Here is a 20,513-nt window from a genome sequence, read left to right as displayed (position 1 = left end):
CCCCGCCTCCAGCTCGCCAAGGACAGCCCGGAGCCGGGAGCTGGCCGGCGGAACCGGGCAGGGAGCGCCTGGGCACTTTAAGGAGGGGGCGGGCCCGGGGGCGGTGGCCCCAGGAGCGGTTGCCGCGGGGACGGGGCAGTGACGCGGCCCGAGGGCGGAAGTGGAAAAGTTGCCGGCGCCCCGAGGCAAGTTGGCTGAGCTGTGCGCGCGGCCGACGATGGGGAGCTCGGGCAGTCGCCTGTCCAAGGAGCTGTTGGCGGAGTACCAGGTGCGCGGGACGCCGGTCCCGGGGAGTTTGCGCGCGGGCCGCGCTGGGGAGCCGGGTCTGGGGAGCCGGATCCCGGGGCCGGCGGCAGAGCGGGCGTGGCCTCCGGGAGGCTCGCTGAACCCCTTCCGTTTTGCCTTCCAGGACTTGACGTTCCTGACCAAGCAGGAGATCCTCCTGTAAGTGCCCTGTCGAACTTCAGCTCCCAGATCCTCTAGAGGCGGCTTCGGGGGGGCTCTGTCCGTAGACGGGCAAACGGCGGGTCCCCCAGAGGGAGGGACAGGGGCCTGCCTGCGGTCCGCGGCCGAGCGGGAGCCGGCGCCCGGCCCGAGTCCCGGGCAGTGTCCTCTGCCCGCCCCGCCCTCCTCGCCCTCCTGCCGTTTCGGGGGGCCCCCCCAACCCCGCTGCGCACCGCTGGGAGCCACCTCGCAGCCTCGGGCCGGCTGGGTGCCCCGGGGCCTACGCCCCGCTGCCTTCTGCATGACCGAACTTCCTGCCCCCAGCCGGGCAGGGGCTGCTGTGGCTCTCCGCCGACTTCGCCTACCCGCAGCTTGGCTCCTGGTAACTCGATCTGAATTAACACGGTAACCGTTAACGCTTACTGAGCACTCTCCGAGTGCCAGGACCCGTGGAAGTGGTTGGTTGCCTACATTACCTAATTTAATCCTCAGGTGGGAGGTGCCGGGACAATGACAGAAGTTTCAGAGAAGTTTGGTAACTTGCGTAAGTTACCAAAGTTACTTACACTTCAAGTAAGAGGATTTGAACTCGAGCTGGAACCTCCTTCCTAGCCGTGTGCCAGCTTTTTGTGGTTAAGGCACCTGAGTGAGGAGATTCCTTGGCTCGCCTTGGCAAAGATAACCCCAGCGGGAAGGAGAGGAGGGCTGAGGAAAAGATCATTTTGGGTGGTTACTAAAAAGGGGAAGGCTTTGAAGAGCTGGAGATTCCTGGAGTGAAACGGGAAAGAGATTTCAATTTTACTCTTTTCTCCCTGGTTTTCAGGATCAACTTCTGGCTCCTTCTGCAGTCTCCATCCCTCTGGGAGCTTTAGAACCTATGCCCAGTACAGTGACTGGCACACATTAGACCCTCAGTAAATACCCATGGCATGAATGCACTATCAGCCTGTAGTCTGGAGACATTTGGACTCTACACATGGGACTACATATGTGTCTCCCTTTGGCCTATGCCTGCTGACTGAGAAGTTGTGCATGTGCCTTAGCTCCTCACCTGCTTTATAATGGGTAACGAAGCAAGGAGTGGGGATGTAATACACACAGAAAGGTTTGCCAACAAGTTCCTCTTCTGCCAGAGCCCACAGGCGGTTTTGTGAGCTGCTTCCCCCAGAGCACCGGAGTGTGGAGGAATCACTGCAGATACGAGTGTCCTTGGAGCAGATCCTCAGCCTTCCAGAGCTCAAGGTGCCAGTCCCCCACTCTCCCTCTGCTATTCCACTTGAGATCATGTGGTCACTGGTCCCTGTTCTGGTCTTCTCTTGATTTAGCCCTAATTTCCTGGGGACGAGGGCTTTACCAAAATCACCTGGTGGAATTAACAGGAGGGGTGTTTTGCCAGCTGGGGTTCTTGGACATACTCTTGGAGAGTCAAAGAAGTTTTGTCCTTTAAAAGGAGTTGAGCTACCCAATTAAGGTTTGAGAAACCCTATTCCAGAGGCTGACTGCCTATCTGTAGGGTTGCTGTGAAAAATATTTTTTGGGGATGCCTGGGTGGCTCAGTTGTTTAAGCATATGCCTTCGGCTCAGGTCATGACCCCAGGGTCCTGGGGTCAAGTCCCACATCAGGCTCCCTGCTCAGCGGGGAGCCCGCTGCTCTCCCTGCTTGTGCACTCTCTCTTTCTCTGACAAATAAAATCTTTAAAAAAATTTTTTTATAAAGATTTTTACTTATTTGAGAGAGAGTGGGGGAGAGGGGAACAGAGAGGGACAAGCCAACCCCACGCGGAACCTGGTGAGAGGCTTGATCTCAGGACCCTGAGCCGAGATCAAGAGTCTGACCACTGACTGGGGCCACCCAGGGTGCCCCTGCTGTGAAAATTTTTATGCAAAGGGCCTATAACACAGTGAGTGTTAAAGTAAATGTGTTTAAAGTCACCAGCCCATCTGTTCTCTTCCCTTAGGATGCTTTCATCTTCCTTCTCTGCCCCAGGCCTGCCTTTGGGTTAAACCTACTCACAGGAAACCATTTCTGTCTCTTCCCTTAGTCAAGTGGTCCTCCTGCCCTACAGGCTGGCCCTGAAAGACTGATCCTTCTCTCCTGTGAGCCTGAGCTCACAGAGCGGGTTCTGTGACCTGTTCCCTCCAGCTCCTGGTGGGGTCTGAGGAGTGTGTGACCTGGGCTGTATCTGTGGCCTTCACACAAGGCTCTCTTGCCTAGGCCAACCCCTTCAAGGAACGAATCTGCAGGGTCTTCTCCACATCCCCAGCCAGGGACAGCCTGAGTTTTGAGGACTTCCTGGACCTTCTCAGTGTGTTCAGTGACACAGCAACTCCAGACATCAAGTCTCACTATGCCTTCCGCATCTTCGGTGAGAGCCAGGAGCAACCTGGTGGGACACGGCCTGTCCCCACATGGACCTGGCGGTGGTGTACCACTCGGGAGCCTGGGAGCTCACCCTGACCACATTCATTCTGGCTTCCTGTGTCTGTCTCTAGACTTTGATGATGATGGAACCTTGAACCGAGAAGACTTGAGTCACCTCGTGAACTGCCTCACAGGACAGGGCGAGGACACACAGCTTAGTGCTTCAGAGATGAAACAGCTCATTGATAATGTGAGTAGCTGGGCCAGGCCAGGGAGCGGGAGGGAAGGGCAGGGACTTGGCCTGACGCTCTCCCTCCCCCAGATCCTGGAAGAGTCCGACATTGACAGGGATGGCACCATCAACCTCTCAGAGTTTCAGCACGTCATCTCCCGGTCACCGGACTTTGCCAGGTACAATGGTCGTGGGCCCCTGTATTCTGGGTCTGCACCTGCTGCACCTGGGTCTGGGATGTTAGCATGGGGGGCGGCAGCCAGGCTGAGCAGTCTCTCCAGTTCCTCTCAGCGTGTCAGGGCAGCTCTAACGCCGGAGGGGAGGGACAGATGTGGGACAGCCCATTCTGAAGGGTTGTAGGGAAGACAAGCTTGGGGCTAGCCTGTCCCCTCTTCTTTCATCAGAAAACATGACCCACTCTTCTCTTGTTCAGCTCCTTTAAGATTGTCCTGTGAGAGGAGCCACAGCGTGTGTCCCAGCAAGCACCCCGCCAGAGAGGCTTTCCACTGCTGAGCTGTGGTCAAGGTCATGCCTGTGTTGCCAGGGCCGGCCAAGCTGGCCTAGCCCAGAGCTGGCGGCCGTGCAGTCCCGCTCCAGGAAGGAGAAGGCCCTCCGTGCCAGGGCGTCTCTCCTTCTGCCGTTGTCATCGCTCTGTTTGTGTTCTACTCTTCCGTAATAAAAGTTTAGACATTTTGACCCTTTGCGTGATACTAGAAGCACTGGTATGAGGAAGGACCGGACTTCCAGGAGCCTTCGGTCCTCCTGGGAAGAACAGGATCTAAAGGGCCAGCAGGAAGTGAGACCGTAGCCCTCTGGGCCCGGCCCTCATGAGGGTGTGAGCAGGACGGGGTAGCGGGTCAAGTGCAACTCCTCCCAGTGGTGCTTATACAATTTGTACACATAAAAATTCAGACAACTGTGTGCCAAAAGAAAAACTGCCAGTTTCACTGTGTGATCATTTTAAAAAATTAACATTTTTTAAATAATTAAAAAAAGAACAGGACAACCCCCCTCCCTGATCCCATGTTCCCACCCTGAACCGAACTGGGGGAGGGGCAAAGTAAGGGGTTGATGGACAATGAATGAATTCTTTGCCCCTCCCATCAGTGCATTAAACTTCCCACCTGCAGGACCACGCTCCCCTGGGAGATGACGTCGACCAGACCAGGGTGGCTCTGGGCCACTAGCCTCTGGAAAGCGGAGGCTCAGAACTACTCCCCGAAACTCAAGAGCACTGGGCCAACCTCAAAGAGTAACAGTCCTTTGAGAAGAAGGGCCAGGATTCTGTTTCTATTCTTTAGATTTTATTAAAAAAAAAAAAAAAGTAAAGTGCATCTTATTAAAAAAAATATAAAACCCACATAAACTTAGGGCTCCTGTGCTGGGCAGTGTCCCCATCACTTTGAGTGGGAGCAGGCAAGGTGGAGGGGAGGAAGCGGGGAATGGGGTCTGGGAGCAGTCTGGAGGGGATGCGAGCCAAAGGGACACACAGATTCACAGGCTGGGATGGAGGGAGGAAGGTACCAGTCTCTTCCTAGACTCCGACAGAAAGGGCGTCCATCGTCCTAAACTCTCTCCTGGGCTCGCGCTGCCCCTCTTGCGCGTGGCCACAGCCTGATACAGGCCGGAAAGGTCCAGCACGTGAGCCTGAGCCCAAGGCCTTGTGAGGGGCTGCAGTGGCCCTCTGGTCCCTGAGGTGACGGGATGATGGCTGTGAAGAGTTGGCCAGCTGGCAAGGCAGGACCCACAAAGCCCGAGCCGCCCCCTGCTTCTGTGGGGACGAGGGGCCACCAGTGGCTGTGGGATAAGGCAGGAGGTGGAAGAGGCCAGCCGGTGGGGACCGCCAGCTCTGTCTCAGACTGGGTGAGCCCGCCATGCCTCTGAGGCCGTGCGGCAGGACGGCTGGCACACGTGGCATTCTGCGATGTCTCATTCTTCTCACTGGCTTCACATTTTCGATTGTTTTTTTTTTTAAACAAAGGGCTCAGTTTTACACAGGGAGCACTGTTCTGCCCACCCAGGCAGGCCCCCATCCGCAACCAGGCTCTCCCGGGCCCCGGCTGCCAGTCGCAGGGGGCCTCGCTGCTTGGCGAAGGGCAGCGGGCCGGCGGGCTCTGCGGGCCCCGAGGGCCGGGCGCCGCGGCTGCGTCCCACAACCCGCAGAGGTCCGGCCGGCCCCCTCTGCGCACTCGGGGCCTCCGGGGCCAGGGCGGACTGCTCGAGCAGTGTGCTTTCACACCACGGAGTCCCGGATCTCAGAGCCCAGGCGGACCCGGGGCCGGGGGCACACCGGGGACACCTCCACAAAGCTGTCCTGGATGCTGAGCGGCCTCTTCTCAGACTCGGTGAAAACGCGGGGCGCCGGGGAGCTCTCGGACAGGGCCTGGTAGCCTCGGTGGTCCAGCGGAGTGCTAGGGGGGCCTACGCCATTAAGTGGCCGGGTCTCAGGGGGCAGCGCCACGGGGCGGGTCTTGGGGTGCACACTGGCGCACTCCCCCTGCTTCAGGAAGACCTTCATGCCGCCCCGGTGCCGGTAGAGGAAGAACAAAATGAGGAGCACCACGGCGAGCACGAAGAGCGTGCACATCACCAGGAACTCGGTCCAGTAGGACTTGTCCACCCCCCAGCTGGCCTTGCTGCCCGCCGGTGCGCTCACCCGCGACGTGCTGATGATGACAGGCACGCTGCCGCTCCGCTCGCCTCGGTCCGCCGCCCTGTCCTCCACCACCGTCGGGGAGTAGCAGGCCACCAGCTGCCGGAAGCCCTCCTCCAGGGACCAGCACTGGAACACCCCCAGCTCCTGCTGGCCGCCCACCAGCAGCAGGTCCCCAGTGGGCAACACACGGCAGGAGGCCGAGGTGTTGACCGGGAGACCGTTGTGCAGCCAGAGCCGGGTGGCCAGGTTGGAGAGGAGGGGGCAGGCCAAGGTTTTCACCGTGTTCGGCGGAAAGTCGACTTGCTCACATCGCTTCTCACCTGCAGACAGAAGAGGCACGGGGTAACGGGGGAACCGGCATCCACGGGAGCCCCAGGCTCGCCCCACTTCCCGGGGGACTGTAATCCTTGTGCCGTGGTACACAACTCTGGGACTCTGAGTCTGGGACCAGGAAAGGCGTTTACAACCCACCACTGCCTGCAGGGGCCTTCTCAGCAGACCTGGCCCCCCACTTCAGCCCCAGCCCTCCACAGGGCGACTTACCCGTGAGTACAGGAGACCGGGGCCCGGGTGAGGAAGTATTGCAGAGACCCCTGGTGTTGGCCCCCTCAATGTCCTGGATCCATGACCTGGGGACCAAAGAGAGTCTGAGAGAGGCCAGGAAACCATTGTGCCCCCACAGGGCCCCAGCCCCCGTGCAGCACAGGCCCTTCTCTGGCCCTGCAGCTCCACAAGGGCCTGGGGCTCAGAGACTGCGGGACCCAAAGCCAGAGTAAACGGCAGGCGGCTTCCCCAGGCTGATTCTACACCTGCAGGTTTGAGCCGGCATCTCCTCCGTTTGCACAGTATTTATTTCAAATACAGGCTAAATACCACTTCCCTGCGTTACGAAAGCAACATGGACCTTGAGAAGAAGTCTGGAAGCACCAAAAGTCTAATGCATGTCTCCGCCTCTTTTAAAGCAATGCACATGCACGCGATTGTTCGATAAAACATAACAAGGAATAAAAGTAACTCATGATACACTCACAAAGCCTAAAAAAACCTCAACCAAGTACAAACGCTGAAAACCCTACAGGAGTCACACACAGTCTACCAGCCAGTGGTGATGGTGGTGCGTGGCCCTTTGGGCACATCCTTCCAGGGGCACATGCGTGTGCACAAATGGGGTTCTTAGAAACAAAACTGGCACCAGGTCTCCCTGTGTGCGAAGCAAAGACACTACAAGTGGGATGGGTTCCATTTTTATTTAAAATACAAGTATTTTGGGGGTGCCTGGGTGGCTCAGTGGGTTAAGCCTCTGCCTTCCGCTCAGATCATGATCTCAGGGTCCTGGGATGGAGCTGCATCGGGCTCTCTGCTCAGCAGGGAGCCTGCTTTCCCCCTCCCCCTGCCTGCCTGTCTGCCTATTTGTGATCTCTGTCAAATAAATAGATAAAATCTTTAAAATACATGTATTTTTGTCTATTTCACAGATACATAAAAAAACCTAGGAGACTGTATGTTGAAATATCACTGCAATTCTCTCTAGGTGCTGGGATTTGGGATAGTTTTTGTTCTGTTTACACCTACCTCTACTTTTTGATTTTTTTTTTTTTAAGATTTTATTTATTTATTTGACGAGAGAGATCACAAGTGAGCAGAGAGAGAGAAGGAAGCAGACTCCCCGCTGAGCAGAGAGCCCGATGCGGGGCTCGATCCCAGGACCCTGAGATCATGACCTGAACTGAAGGCAGAGGCTTAACCCACTGAGCCACCCAGGTGCCCCTACTTTCCGAGTTTTCCATATGAACACCTTATATCCCAATTTAGTGCTTTTAGAAGTGATTTTTAATGGGTTTGTTTATGGCCTGTCGTGTAGCTATTTTTTTGTGAAACACATTCACACGCCAGTCCACAATCTCCTGCAAGGCTTTTCAGAGCTGTGATACTTCATTCTTTGCCAAGTGAGGTTCCTGGCTGTACAGATGGGTAAGGCAAACATCACTTACGCCTACCCCAGCGTACTTTGGAGAGGCAGAAGGGGAGCGAGTTACTAACCATGTGGACCGTGGCCACAAAGGAGCTGCCGGGGGACTCTACAGAGGGCCCAGGGAAGGTGGTCCAAGGCCAAGTGTGCAGGGGTGGACAGGTAGGAAGGGCTGGAGGAGCTCTCACCTGGAGGCCGTCTCAGGCCCGTAGAGGCTGACAGGTCTGCACCTGGAACTGCTCCATGCACAGTAGGGGTCCCGGGCGAGGACGCAGTCCCCACAGCTCTGGTACAGGCTGCAGCTGGCGACGGGCACCTGGACCACGCCGGAGTAGGAGGCCGCGTAGAGCAGTCCCTGTACGGACACGGACACGGGGGCGTGAGCGGCAGGCGCGGCCGGTCAGGGCCACCACCTGCAGCTGCACCTGCTCACGCCCCCAAGGAGCCTCCTCTTGTGCTCCCGGGAACTCCACTTTCTGTTGGCTTATGCCGGGAGCCTGATCTTTGCATCCTGCCGCTGCCACGGAGGACAAGCTGGCCGAGGCCTGCTCGTCAACAGCAGAGGGGCACCAGAGCACACTGGCTCCCTCCTCCAGGCCCCCCCACCAGCTCACCCTGTCAGCGTCCAGGAGCAGGTTCTGCACGGGCTGTCCGTGTGGGAAGATCTGGAGCTCCTCAATGATGTGCACCCTGGAGCCCACGCTCACTGCCTTGTGCAGCCAGCCGTCACCTGGAACACAGACGGCACTCAGGCCCACATCCCGGTGGCTGCGGCGCCTTGACCTCGAACCCGCCCTGCTGTCGGCACTCACCAGTGCCCAGGAAGAGCACGTCATAGGTGTGGTGCAGGCCACGCACACGGTGGACGGCGACACGCTGGTAGCGGGCCCGCGGCTGCAGCAGCAGCAGGTGGCTGCGGACCTGCCCGTCCATCAGGAAGTGGTCTTTGAGGAAGTTCAGCACACGGTCCGGGAGCTGCAGGGACGAGCTGATCTTCCTCTCCCGGGCGCTGTTGGTGATGCACTGGAGGAGGAGGGGGCAGCGTGAGACGGAGAGCCGCTTAGGGCAGCACGCAGCAGAGCAAGCCTGCAGATGCAGGACTTCTGGCCAGGCCTCCCCGGCGGACAGAAGGGGGGCATCTGCCATCCCCGGAGGCCAAGGGACGTCACTGGGTGCTGCATGGAGCCAACACACTGATCTGGAGGCCGAAGGGGAAAGCCTGGGTATGGGGCCCCCAGGGGCCCTGGCTGGCAGGGTTCCCCTTCCTACCCAGGCCTTGAGAAGCATGACCACCCTTCACGCGGCTCTTGCCAGTACTCAAAGGAAGCCCTGGCTGGCGGGGCTTCCTAGGCCGGGGGTCAGAAGGAGGTGCCCTCTAGGGGCCCCAGGGAACGGAGACCCAGGTGCCCATGACGGGAACAGCTTGGACACTTCCTCGGCTCTGCTCCCCGCTCACTTTCCTGTCCCTCGTGGTGCTTCCTGGAGTCCCCTCCCATACCAACTGCTCATGCTCGTGACCTTGTTTCAAGGTCTGCTTTGGGAGGAGCCGCGAGGCTATGAGGACAGGAGGAGGATGTCCTCACGGCCGGGCCACTCACTCAGCCCCTAGATAAGGAGCCCACAGCTGAGCAGGAGAGAGGCACAAGCAAAGGGACAAGGACAGAAGCGCACCCTTCAGTGCCTGGGCAGGTGCACAGTGGCCCACAGAGGCAGGTTACAGGCCCTCCGGCATCCATAGCCACATCCAACCCAGTAAGATAAGCAGCCCTGGGCTTCGGTCCCTCTTTCAAGAGGAGGAAAGAGACCCAGAGAAGCCATAGGCGGTCGGTACTCACCGCTCCGGGCCGGGGTGTGGGCACTGGGTGCGTCACCGTGTACCACTGCTGCGTCTCCCGGTTCACCTCCTTGTAGAGACCACTGAAGGCGTTCTGCACGTCCCTCATGGTGAAGACGCAGACGGCGGAGCCCTCCGTGGTCCCCCTGTGCCTACAGAGGAAACGGCTGGATGAACCCAGGAACCCTGGGGCACAAGATGCGGCCAGCTCTTGGGCCCCAGTCCCAGTCACCCCACGTCCTCCCAGCTCCCAGTCAGGGTTAGGTCCTGGGGGCCATACCACTGGGAGGTGAAGACCCCATAGAACAGGGTGTCACGCCAGTCCTGGGGGCTGGGGCTCAGCGTGAAGACATCCTGCAGCACATTGAATGGGAAGCCGTCCTCTGGCCGTGAGCACAGCAGCTGGGCCTTCAGGAAGGATGTCCAGCGCTGCTGCAGGACCCGCTCGCCGCCCTCGTCCCCCTGGTGGAGCGAGAAAGAAGCCGGGCTTATGCGCAGGCCTCGGCAGGGAGCCTGGGGCCCTCTACCGCCCCTCCCAGTGGTTGCTACTCAGACACCCCGAGTGGCACGCCGAAGCTATAGGGCAGGGTTCCATTTAGAATCAGGAAGACTTGACGGCAGGGTCCAGGTCCCATCACTGCGAGACTGGCCGAGTACACGAGGGTGCCTTCCTCACGGCGGAGTACCCGGAAGCGGACAGACGGGGAGTCTGACACAGGGGAAGGGGTCATGATCCCCCGCGAACGGGGCACCTCAATACCCACGCTGCAGAACTCTTGTTTGTAAAGTTTTTTAATCATGGGGCGCCTGGGTGGCTCAGTGGGTTAAAGCCTCTGCCTTCAGCTCAGGTCATGATCCCAGGGTACTGGGATCGAGCCCCACATTGGGCTCTCTGCTCGGCAGGGAGCCTGCTTCCCTCTTCTCACTCTACCTGCCTCTCTGCCTACTTTTGATCTCTGTCAAATAAATAAATAAAATCATACAAAAAAGAAAAGTTTTTATAATCATATAAATACCTATATATTTACACATGTGCCAAAAAAGAAAACAGATCATCAAGGAACGTTCTAATCACCGGTGGTGTGGCAACAGGACTCTGACACTGACTGTCAACATTTAGTTCTTGTAGTTGTAGCTCACCACACTCCTAAAGCTTTCCGGGGCTAGATTCAGCACAAGCAACAACTCTGAGGCCAGTCTAGCGATGCCCACTGAACAGATGGGGACACTAGATGAGAAGGCACAGGACTTGCCTGAGGTCACAGGACCCGTGCGGCAGGCACTGAGGCAGCCTGGCTCATCTCTGCTCTTGGTCACAAAGCTACCCTGCTTCTTTATACTGTACATGATTCTTACGTGTACTTTTCTGTACTTTTGAATTTTCTTAAATAGGAAAAAACGTTAAGAGCCATGTTAATTTAAAAGGAGAGAGGGAGGGGTGCCTGGCTGGCTCAGTGGGTTAAGCCTCTGCCTTCGGCTCAGGTCATGATCTCAGGGTCCTGGGATCAAGCCCCGCATCGGGCTCTCTGCTCAGCGGGGAGCCTACTTCCCCCGCCCCTCTGCTTGCCTCTCTGCCTACTTGTGATCTTTCTCTCTCTGTTAAATAAAAAAGTAAATAAAATCTTTTTTAAAAAAGAGAGAGGTAGAGTGGGAGGGCTCCTGGGTGGCTCGGTTTGTTAGGCGACTGCCTTCGGCTCAGGTCATAATCCTGGAGTCCTGGGATCGAGTCCCGCATCGTGCTCTGTGCTTAGAGGAAGTCTGCTTCTCCCTCTGATCCTAACTTCTTCTCATGCTCTTTCTCTCTCTCTCATTCTCTCTCTCAAATAAAAAAATAAAAATCTTAAAAAAAACAAAAGGAGAGAGAGAAAAGCAGTCAGTCAAGCTACTTGTCCTGGAGGACAGAAGAGGCCTCCTGGCACTCCCTGATCCAGTACTGGAGCCTTCGGGTCTCTGGGGCAGCCCAGGCCCCTCACCTTGCAGATGCGGGCAATGCGGGACACGATGGTATTCTCGAAGAACTCAAACTCCTGGCCAGTCTCGCTGAAGAAGAAGTAGATCTTGTCATCGTCCCCTTGCAAGCTGCCCAGGCTCTCGGGAATGTAGGCCGAGGCCACAAACGCTGGGTCTGCGGGACCAATGGGGAGTGCAGTCAGCCTGGGAATCCCAGACAGGCGAGAGACTGTTCCTGGCCTGGCCCTGAGGGGCTCCGGGGACTGGCACTGGGTGCGTGGGGAGGACTTCACCTTGGAGCCAGTTGAGGGAGCTCTCGGTCTTGGTGGGGCGGAGGCTCTGGCTCCGGGAGATGGCCGGGTCATTCCCCTGGAAGCTGCTGACCGTTCCGGTGTAGAGCTCACCGTCTGCCAAGAGAACATTCCCGTGGGAATGGCCCCTCAGCACGGCTCCTTCTCCCCACCCAGGGCCCACAGTGAGCCCAGCACTGCCCATCTCGCTTGCGGTGGACGGGGAAGGGAGTGGCATCTGGGAAAAGCCAAACCCAAGGGCAGCCAAGGGTCACCCTGGGCCCCCTGGGACCCAGCATGGCGGGGACCCGCCAGCTCAGGCCTGGGACCGACGCTGCCCGCCTACCTTCCCCCACACAGAGCCTCACTGAACTCATCCTGCCACTCCGCCCCCAACACTCACCAACCACCAGGGCCGTGGACTTGAAATTGGGGTCAAAGGGACAACGGCCCTTGCCATCTTCCAGGAGGATGCGGCCCACCTCGTCCTGTGCCAGAGTGAAGTTCTCCACACTCTGCAGGGAAGCAGACGGAAGAGCTCAGGGACACGCTGGGGAATGCGTGGGCCTGGAGGGAAAGGAGGGGGCCGTGCCAGAGAGGGGGGGCGAGGCGGGAGGCAAGCCGCCATCCTCCTCTTCTCTGCAGGCAGGGGCCCTCTGCGGCGGGTACATTAGTCGCAGTGACCACAGGAGAGACGCGACAGGCTTCAGAAGGAGCACCGGTATGATTCAAACCTGAGCTCCAACCCACTGCTCAGAATGCTACCCTCTGCTCAGGGGTGGTAAAGCAGAAATGCAGGAGTGTGTGTGTGTGTGCGTGAGGAGGGGTGGAGGAGGTGGGCTGCGGAACTGAGCGAGGCCAGGGAAGAGCTTGAGGAAGCAAGGGAGGGTGTGAGTCCGGGGCTGGCCATGACCTCTGTGCCTGGGGTGTTTCCTCGTGCCCCTCCTTCCCCCACCCTCCGTGGGCCAACCGGGCCCCTAGACCTGGGGCTGGACCTCAGGGTTCTGGACCCACTGCTCCCTGGAAGTCGTGCCCTGTGCCCCAGCCTGGACCAGGGATGGGTGCTGGGGAACAACGAGCCCGGGCAGAGGGGGGCACTCACGATGTAGGTGCACACGGGGCTGAAGGCCGCGGTGCCGCAGGTGAACAGGTGAGTGGTGTTGAGCGGCAGGAGGATCTTGATGTAGTTCTGACAGTCGCGCTGAGGGAGGAGGGAGGAGACTGTCAGGCCCAAGGATGCCGCCAGGGGGCGCCGCCGAGCCCTCCCCGGCTGGGGTGTGCCGGGTGTGCGAGGAGAGCTTGGGCTCTCTCTGGCGCTCCTCAATCCCAGGGCAAATGAGAATCCAGCAGCATCCTGGGGCAGAGCCGACTGAGGACCACAGAGTGTGTGCGCTGGAGGGGAACCCAGGGGCTCGGCGTGTTCGGGAAAATTCTCTTCAGTGTGGGAGTGAAAGCACAGAATCCCTCCCCCTTGGGCTATCTTAGCCCCTGAAGGTCTTTTTTCGAACCTCAGTGAAAACCTCTGGTTCTCCCCACCTGCCTGGTGAGATAAGCCAAGGTCCAGAGCAGCACCTGGGACCCCCGACTCATGGATGACCCCGACCACGTATCTGATCGTTCCCCAAAAACTTTATCTTCCGAGACCTCTCTCCCTTTTCAGCTGCTCAGGCTCCAAACCTCAAGGTCGGCCCCAACGCCTCTTTCACACACCCCACAGAGGCCGCTCTCCACCACGGCATCCAGAGCAACCCTTTTAAAACATGCAAGCCAGGGCGCCTGGGTGGCTCACTGAGTTAAGCCGCTGCCTTTGGCTCAGGTCATGATCTCAGGGTCCTGGGATCGAGTCCTGAATTGGTCTCTCTGCTCAGAAGGGAGCCTGCTTCCCCCTCCCTCTCTTTCTGCCTGCCTCTCTGCTTACTTGTGATCTCTGTCAAATAAACAAATAAAATCTTAAAAAAAAAAAAAAAAGTGCCAGCCATGGCACTCCCCTGCCCCGTCCTCCGGTGGCTCCCCAAGCACCTCCCTCAGAGCAAGGCCAGTCCTGCCCGTTCTCCAGGTAGCCCAGAGCCAACTCCTGACGCACATGTCACTTTCTTAATGAGGTGTGGCCTGACTACCCGTTCAAGTGGCTGCATCTGGCCTGTTGCTCGCTCTTCTGCACAAACTATACCGCCTGTGTCTGAAACGACCGGGGCGCAGAGCGCGTTTGCCCATTCAAAGACGTCGGGGGCGGTCGGGACTTAGATCTATGTCTGAACTCAAGTCCCAGGCTCTCTGGCCTTCCCCTCAGTGGCCTCCTGCTGCGCGAAGGACAGGAGATCACTGGGAACAGTGGGGGGTCCTCCAGGAGAACTCCAGGCACGACAAGACCCCCACGCCGAGGAGTCTGGCCCAAACCACACTAGGATCAGGCAGATGTCCTCTAGTACCCACTCCGCGGAGCGGCACCCAGTCACTGCTCTTGCTGGAAGCCGACTTTATTTGGTTCTGATTAGGTGTGGGATGAATATATTGGCTCACTGAATCCCCATGGCAAGTCCTGTGAGACAGGCCATCAGTGTCCCCATTTTACAGGTGGGGACACTAAGGCAGTTCGGTATAGGACCAAACCAGGTGTGGCCATCTCTGAAGCCTAAGGCCAATCTACCGCAGCTGGCTGCACACTCCCACGTCCTGCCGCCACGCTGGGTCTGGCACACCACCCTCCATCCCTCCTTCGGCCCCGGAGGCCTCCACGTGCTAGCTCACCTGTGGGTCCTTGCCCTTGAAGCTGCACTGCTGTTTCCTATCGGCATCCGCGCTCCACGACAGCTGCAGAATGGGAGAAGGGGGCGCGTAGGTGGGGATGGGGGTGTGCCTGGCCCCTCCTCTCCCACCAGCAGCATCTTCACACCCAGAAGGTCGGTCTTTCCGTCCACCTGCCCCTCCGCCATCCTCTGCCCAGCTGAGCCAGCCCTGGGCGTCACCTCACCTCCTGGTACGCCCCCCCAGGCAGGAAGCTGGCGCTGCTGTTGAGAGCAAAGAGGGCCTCTCGGGCACCCACATAGAGCGTCCTGCCATCCCTGCTCAGCAGAAGGGCTGTGTAGTTGGAGACGTTTTCTGCCCCAAATCTGAGAAATGGCCGGTCTTTGGAGCCTGGGGAGAAAAAGACGGACATCACCCGGGGGCCACCCCTCCCACGAGACACCTCTCCCATGGACCTCGAGGACAGGCCAGTCTGAAGGGAAGGGAGCAAGGCAGTGCATGGCATGGAGCTGGGACAGGCAGAGGAGGCTGAAACGGAACAGCATTCCTGGGCTCTCAAACATCACGTAAGAAACAAATGCACAAAAGCTGAGTGGGAAGGAACATTATAGCAGCGTTCACGGCAGTGAGAAACTGGCAACAACCTAAGTGTCCAGCCATCAGGGAAGAGATGAAAAGACGTCACTAACACTGCGCTGGACAGGATATTAGGAAACAGCCGGTAAAGTTGATGTAGTAGGAACACCAGAAAAACCGGCAAAATAAACAAGAAAGGCATGGTCAAATAGGAAGCAAACTAAAATATAAAGTAATGGATTCTGAACACGTCAGAGAATAAAAGATAGGAAAGGACATTTACCGCCCCCTCTGAGTGGCATCCGCCCCAAGGAGAAGGACCTGTGAGGACAGCCCACCCGCACCGGTCCTGCAGCAGCAGAGTCCTGACTGCCGAGGGGAGCAAATGCGGGGCTCGGGTCTTTACCTCTCAGCACCGGCCCAGGGTCACTCATGGAGGATTTACGGTCATAAAACAGAACCCACAGTTACCAACCCTGACCTCAGGCACCTGAATGCGCAATAGAGAGATGCTGTGGTGCCGGGTCCCAGGAGGGTTAAGGGAAAAACGGAGTCTCTATCTCCCTGGGAGAGCGAAGAGGGCCACCAGATACGGTCAGTGGTTAATGGAATGAGAAACTGAGGTTTCAGTATAAAAAAAAAAACTTAAAAAAAAAAAGTTTCTTTCTTTTTAGGAACCTCTAACCCAACATGGGGCTTGAACTCATAACCCCTGAGATCAAGATTCACATGTTCTATTGAGCCAACCAGGGACCCCGAGGGTAGTTTTATAAGTTACAGAGGCAACCCAGTATAGTGGTAGAAAAATGTCTGCAGGAGGCAGGGAAGACAGACGGAAGTGAGGGAAAGCTGCCTTTTTCTCAGCAACAGATCAGTGAATCAGATAAGCCATGCAGCTGTGGTGCCAGCCTTTCAGTTAAGCTTATGGAGGAAACCGGGGCACCTGGGTGGCTCAGTGGGCTAAGCCTCTGCCTTCGGCTCAGGTCATGGTCCCAGGGTCTTGGGATCGAGCCCCACATCAGGCTCTCTGCTCAGCAGGGAGCCTGCTTCCTCCCTCTCTCTCTCTCTGCCTACTTGTGATCTCTGTCTGTCAAATAAATAAATAAAATCTTAAAAAAAAAAAAAAAAAGCTTATGGAGGAAACCACTGTATTAAGAAAAAGTCTAACTGATTTAGAAGTCGTCTGTTTGGGGCACCTGGGTGGCTCAGGGGGTTAAAGCCTCTGCCTTAGGCTCAGGTCATGATCTCAGGGTCCTGGAATCGAGCCCCGCATCGGGCTCTCTGCTCAGCAGGGAGCCTGCTTCCCTTCCTCTCTCTCTGCCTGCCTCTCTGCCTGCTTGTGATCTCTGTCAAATAAATAAATAAAATCTTAGAAAAAAAAAGTCATCCCTTTAATCAGGCCTGGGGCGGGGGATGACAGAGGCACTGGTCACTTTTCACACTTAAAAACTCACTTCCACACTTAAAAACGAATTATGTGTATGTGTCCTGGATACAAACTTGAAATACCTTTCATTGTTATAAAAGACATAGTAACAGGGAAGATTTTAATTATCTACCATCAAGTGAAGATGGTTATAAAACACTACGTCTATGGGGCGCCTAGGTGGCTCAGTGGGTTAAAGCCTCTGCCTTCTACTTGGGTCATGATCCTAGGCTCCTGGGATCAAGCTCCACATTGGGCTCTCTGCTCAGCAGAGAGCCTGCTTCCTCCTCTCTCTCTCTGCCTACTTGTGATTTCTGTCTGTCAAATAAATAAATAAAATCTTTTTTAAAAAAAAAAAAGCATTTATTCAAAAAAACAAAAAACTCCACTATGTCTAGGGGCACCTGGGTGGATCAGTTAGTTAAGTGCCTGCCTTCAGCCCAAGTCATGATCCTGGGATGCTGGGATTGAGCCCCATGTCAGGCTCTCTGCTCAGGGGAGCCTGGTTCTACATCTCCCTGTCACTCCCTCTGCTTGTACTCTCTCTCTGTCAAATAAATAAATAAAATCTAAAAAAACAAACAACAAAAAACAAAAACAGTATGTCTAGTTAGGTCTTATTTTTTTTAATAGGAAAAATATGAACAGAAAAGGAAAAAAAAGAAGGGAAAATCCAGGAAGATGAACCACAAAATGCTGAAAATTGGTATCCCTGGTGGGAGTACAGGTAATTTTTTTTTCCCTTTCTACTTCTCATGTTTGGATTCTGTAATCAGGTTACTCTTGGGTAATACGAAAGAAACAGAAGGAAAGAAAAAAAGAAAGAAATGCATGTTATCTGCCCAACCAGGGTACCGTTTGTGCCTGGAGTAATGGGTCTGAAGAGAAATTATTTTAAAAATTTGAAGCAGCTGATAAGAAAAGAAAAACAAGCAGGAATAAGCTACCCTGCCCCTTAGGCATCTCCTATCTGACCAACAGATTCTGACCACGCAAGCAGACACGGTCTCATGAAGCTGAGGGAGCAAAAGGGACATGCCAACAAAGCACTTGTGGAGACAGCTTCACGAGCTTGTACGTGGTGTTTTACGTACCCCTGGCCTGGTTCCACAAAGGGCAAGAAAACAAAGAAAAGAATGTAGTGATACATAAACAATAAAATCAAGAACAGAGAAAAAACAAGATATAGATCTGAGACAAACACCTAAACCAGGGAGTTAGGGCATAATCACATAAGCAGGTCAGAAGAGATCTTCACACACTACTAGAGAGAGGTTGCACATTTAATGCTGAGCCTCCTGGTGGCCAAGGAGAAAAGGGAAATGAAGCGACTTTGTTCTCACTGTCCAAGAGGAGGAACACAGGGTGAAGCTAAGCTTTCTGGAGAAGCTAAGCTTTCTGCCCAGCCACTAATGCTGAAGGAAGCCCTCAGGTGGGATGTCCTAGCAAAGCCAACAGGATATGGGATGGATAGCATCCTGCCGGCAAACAGGATGACAGAGCTCCCAAGGCCACTCTTCACAAGGGGTCCCCAGTGAGGGAAGGTGAGGACACAGGTGACGAGGGCAGGAATCGATGGGGGGAATGTGTGTGGCTCTGCAGCTGGGAGTCTTGTCGTGCTCTAGAAGCGAAGTCGGTACTGGGGGGGCACTGGGAATTCATGGGGAAAGTAACATCTCACATCGGAGCCCAAACTCTAGTACTAAAACCAAAGGTCCGGAGCAGTCGAGGCCTCTCTTTGAACTATCAAGTCCAGACCTGCACAAGATTCTAGGTCTTCTGCCCCCAGTTGCCAACCCCTCACTACATCAGCACTCGACACGCTGGGAAGCCCAAACTCATTCCCCACTTCTCCCAACCATGAAATTTCCAAACACAACGAGGCCCAATCGTGTGCTTACACCATGTGCTGATGACCTTTCGGAACAAGCAGCCTGACCTTTCCATGCTCTGCTCCTGGAAGTCACCCCCACCAAGAGACCCCTCCTGTTGGCCAGCACAGGTCCACACCTGGGAGGGCGCACGGGGCAGAGACGAAGACACTAACCCCCGCAGGCCAACGACAGCCCCACAAGGTACACACTGCTGAGATCCCCAGCTTACAGAGTGAAACCAAACTTCAGAGAAACCAGGCAAGTTGCACAAAAGCAGCTGGAGTAGAAGGCTGGCTCAAGAGGTCGGCTTCCAGAAGACCCTCCCTCCCCCCGGCTGGTCAGCTGAAGGACGCAGCAAAATGCCCCGAAAGGCCTGACCTCCAGGGTCCAGGCCTGCCCTGAAGTGCCACTGCCGCCTAGGGACGGCCTGACTGTGTGCAACATGTGAGCTCCTGGGCGATCCTGAAGTGGGAGGCCCACGGGCCACCCACTGACAAGCACCTCTGGAAGGCGGTGCCAGTCCCGAGTCACTGACCTTGAGCCTTTAGCTGTCTCACACACATCAAGGGGATACTGAGGAAAACACAACTCCCAGCGGCCTCACTGGGAGGAGTCCAGGAGACGCGGCAAACGCCTTCCACATCCCCCGGGGGGTTCTCTGAGAGCGAGGGCTGGCTCAAATCTGCCAGTGTTTACCTGCCCGCACAGGAGGGGCATCTCCCCTGGGTGGGCTGGAAGTCTAGGCAGGAGGCCGCACTTAGAATCCATCCACAGAAATGCCGAAGGTCAGAGATAAGCTGCCATCCAGGTGGCAGCTCAGCCTTACTAGGGCCAGGAGAAGTGGAAACCTGCCAAGGGTCACGTAGACAGAGCCCAGCCAGGCTGGAAGGACCGCCGGGGCGCCAGCCCTGCCATGCCTCCTCCAGTCCCACCGGGAGCATGGTCAAGGGGACAGCAAGGGGACAGCAAAGGGACAGAAGGGGGTGACAGGCCCCAACACCACGCGTTCCCCTTCTGCGCTTTCTCCTCTTTTGTCCCTCTTCCCTGAGCCTCTCAGACCAAACCATGGTGTCCCGAAGGCCTTGCTCGCTGCTACCCTGTGGTCCCCCCAGACAGGTGGACCTCACCAGGGCTAGTCCGTGGGGCTGGCTTCCCAGCTGGGAGTCTTAACGAGACAGAGACTAAGAGCCCAGGCTCAGGAGTCAGAGACCTGGGTTCAAACGTTGCCTCTGTCACTTACCAGCTGTTTGCCACCAGGACAGGCCACTTAACATCTTGGAACCTCACTTTCCTTATCTGTAAAATGGGATAATAGCACCTTTCCTCATAGGGTTGTTATGAGAAGAAATTAGATTATGTATGTAAATAACAACGTGCATAATAACCCCCATTTACCGAGAGCTTTACTCAGAGCAACTTTGCACATGTTGGCCGAGCGCTGGCATGGGGTCTGGCACACGACCAACACTCGAGTGGATCAAAAACAAAATCCAAAAGCCCTGCAGGAAAATCCAGCCCAGCGAGGGCTGCCAGCAGAGCAGGGCTGTTTGGAAGAGCTGGGCCTCCCTCGTCCTCAGGGTTAAAAAAACTCACGCGGGGCAATTCCTAACCTAGGTCGGCACCTGGTCACGCGGGGGCCTCCCGGCCAGAGCGCACGAGCTCGACTCGGGACAGGTGTCCCAGGCACGTGCTGTGTGCCCGCTCCCGCTCCCGCTCCACGGGACTCTGAGTCCCCGTCCCCACCCGGGTGCCTGGGGTCACCTCCAGAGTGATGGCGCAGACGTCTGTGTGGGCCCTGCCTGAGCTTGCTGGGGTGTGTGTGTGTGTCTGCGCACCCTACCGCAAGGCCTGTCTGTACCTGCATTTGCTCCCGGCTGCTTTTTGTGGAGAGGTGACTGGGAGGGGGTGTCGGTGCTCTCCGCTCCCCAGGGGCGTCAGCACACCTCGGGGGCTGCCGCAGCTCCTGGGCCGCTCTCTCGTGTGGCAGAGCGCGCGCCTCGTGTGCTCTCCTGGGCGGCCTGTGCCGCTCACGCATCCTCCACATCCTCTTCCACCCACCGGGCTGGCACAGGACGGAGAAAACTGGTCTGCCTGAGGCTGCGGCCGGTTTTTCCCAGGTGGACGAAACCTTTCTATCCGCCCTGGGCAGGCCTGA

General features: G+C 56.7%; 2 protein-coding genes across 2 annotated transcripts in view; one reads left to right on the top strand and one right to left on the bottom strand.

Moving 5' to 3' along the window:
• The first annotated feature begins 119 nt into the window (after positions 1-119).
• Positions 120-3,734, top strand: CIB1 (calcium and integrin binding 1). The gene is made up of 7 exons (XM_044231880.1): positions 120-268; positions 410-444; positions 1,578-1,686; positions 2,660-2,810; positions 2,938-3,056; positions 3,129-3,217; positions 3,472-3,734. Exons 1-7 carry the CDS (start codon positions 218-220, stop codon positions 3,491-3,493), a joined length of 576 nt encoding a protein of 191 aa, XP_044087815.1. The 5' UTR covers positions 120-217; the 3' UTR covers positions 3,494-3,734.
• Positions 3,735-4,836: 1,102 nt separating this feature from the next.
• Positions 4,837-20,513, bottom strand: part of SEMA4B (semaphorin 4B) — a 37,344-nt gene continuing 21,667 nt past the window's right edge. The window contains exons 4-16 of the mRNA XM_044231879.1: positions 14,709-14,872; positions 14,486-14,548; positions 12,840-12,938; positions 12,141-12,252; positions 11,741-11,854; positions 11,471-11,622; positions 9,778-9,959; positions 9,499-9,649; positions 8,476-8,686; positions 8,278-8,393; positions 7,852-8,018; positions 6,238-6,323; positions 4,837-6,014 (exon numbers count right to left, since the gene is read on the bottom strand). Coding sequence (XP_044087814.1) covers positions 5,272-6,014; positions 6,238-6,323; positions 7,852-8,018; positions 8,278-8,393; positions 8,476-8,686; positions 9,499-9,649; positions 9,778-9,959; positions 11,471-11,622; positions 11,741-11,854; positions 12,141-12,252; positions 12,840-12,938; positions 14,486-14,548; positions 14,709-14,872 — 2,360 coding nt within the window. The 3' untranslated portion in view covers positions 4,837-5,271. The remainder of the gene's footprint in view (positions 6,015-6,237; positions 6,324-7,851; positions 8,019-8,277; positions 8,394-8,475; positions 8,687-9,498; positions 9,650-9,777; positions 9,960-11,470; positions 11,623-11,740; positions 11,855-12,140; positions 12,253-12,839; positions 12,939-14,485; positions 14,549-14,708; positions 14,873-20,513) is intronic.

This window comes from Neovison vison, chromosome 13 (genome assembly GCF_020171115.1).
Source record: "Neovison vison isolate M4711 chromosome 13, ASM_NN_V1, whole genome shotgun sequence".
NCBI classification, from domain to species: Eukaryota; Metazoa; Chordata; class Mammalia; order Carnivora; family Mustelidae; genus Neogale; species Neogale vison.
Note: the sequence above shows the minus strand (reverse complement) of the source record. Positions and strands in the feature narration are given on the sequence as shown.

What these genes read in the sequence shown, in the direction of transcription:
- CIB1 (XM_044231880.1), top strand. Translation starts at nt 218, where the DNA reads ATGGGGAGCTCGGGCAGTCGCCTGTCCAAGGAGCTGTTGGCGGAGTAC. An exon ending in ACCAAGCAGGAGATCCTCCT is followed by an intron (nt 445 to 1,577) that starts GTAAGTGCCCTG and finishes CTCTTCTGCCAG; the next exon opens with AGCCCACAGGCGGTTTTGTG. An exon ending in CGGTCACCGGACTTTGCCAG is followed by an intron (nt 3,218 to 3,471) that starts GTACAATGGTCG and finishes TCTCTTGTTCAG; the next exon opens with CTCCTTTAAGATTGTCCTGT.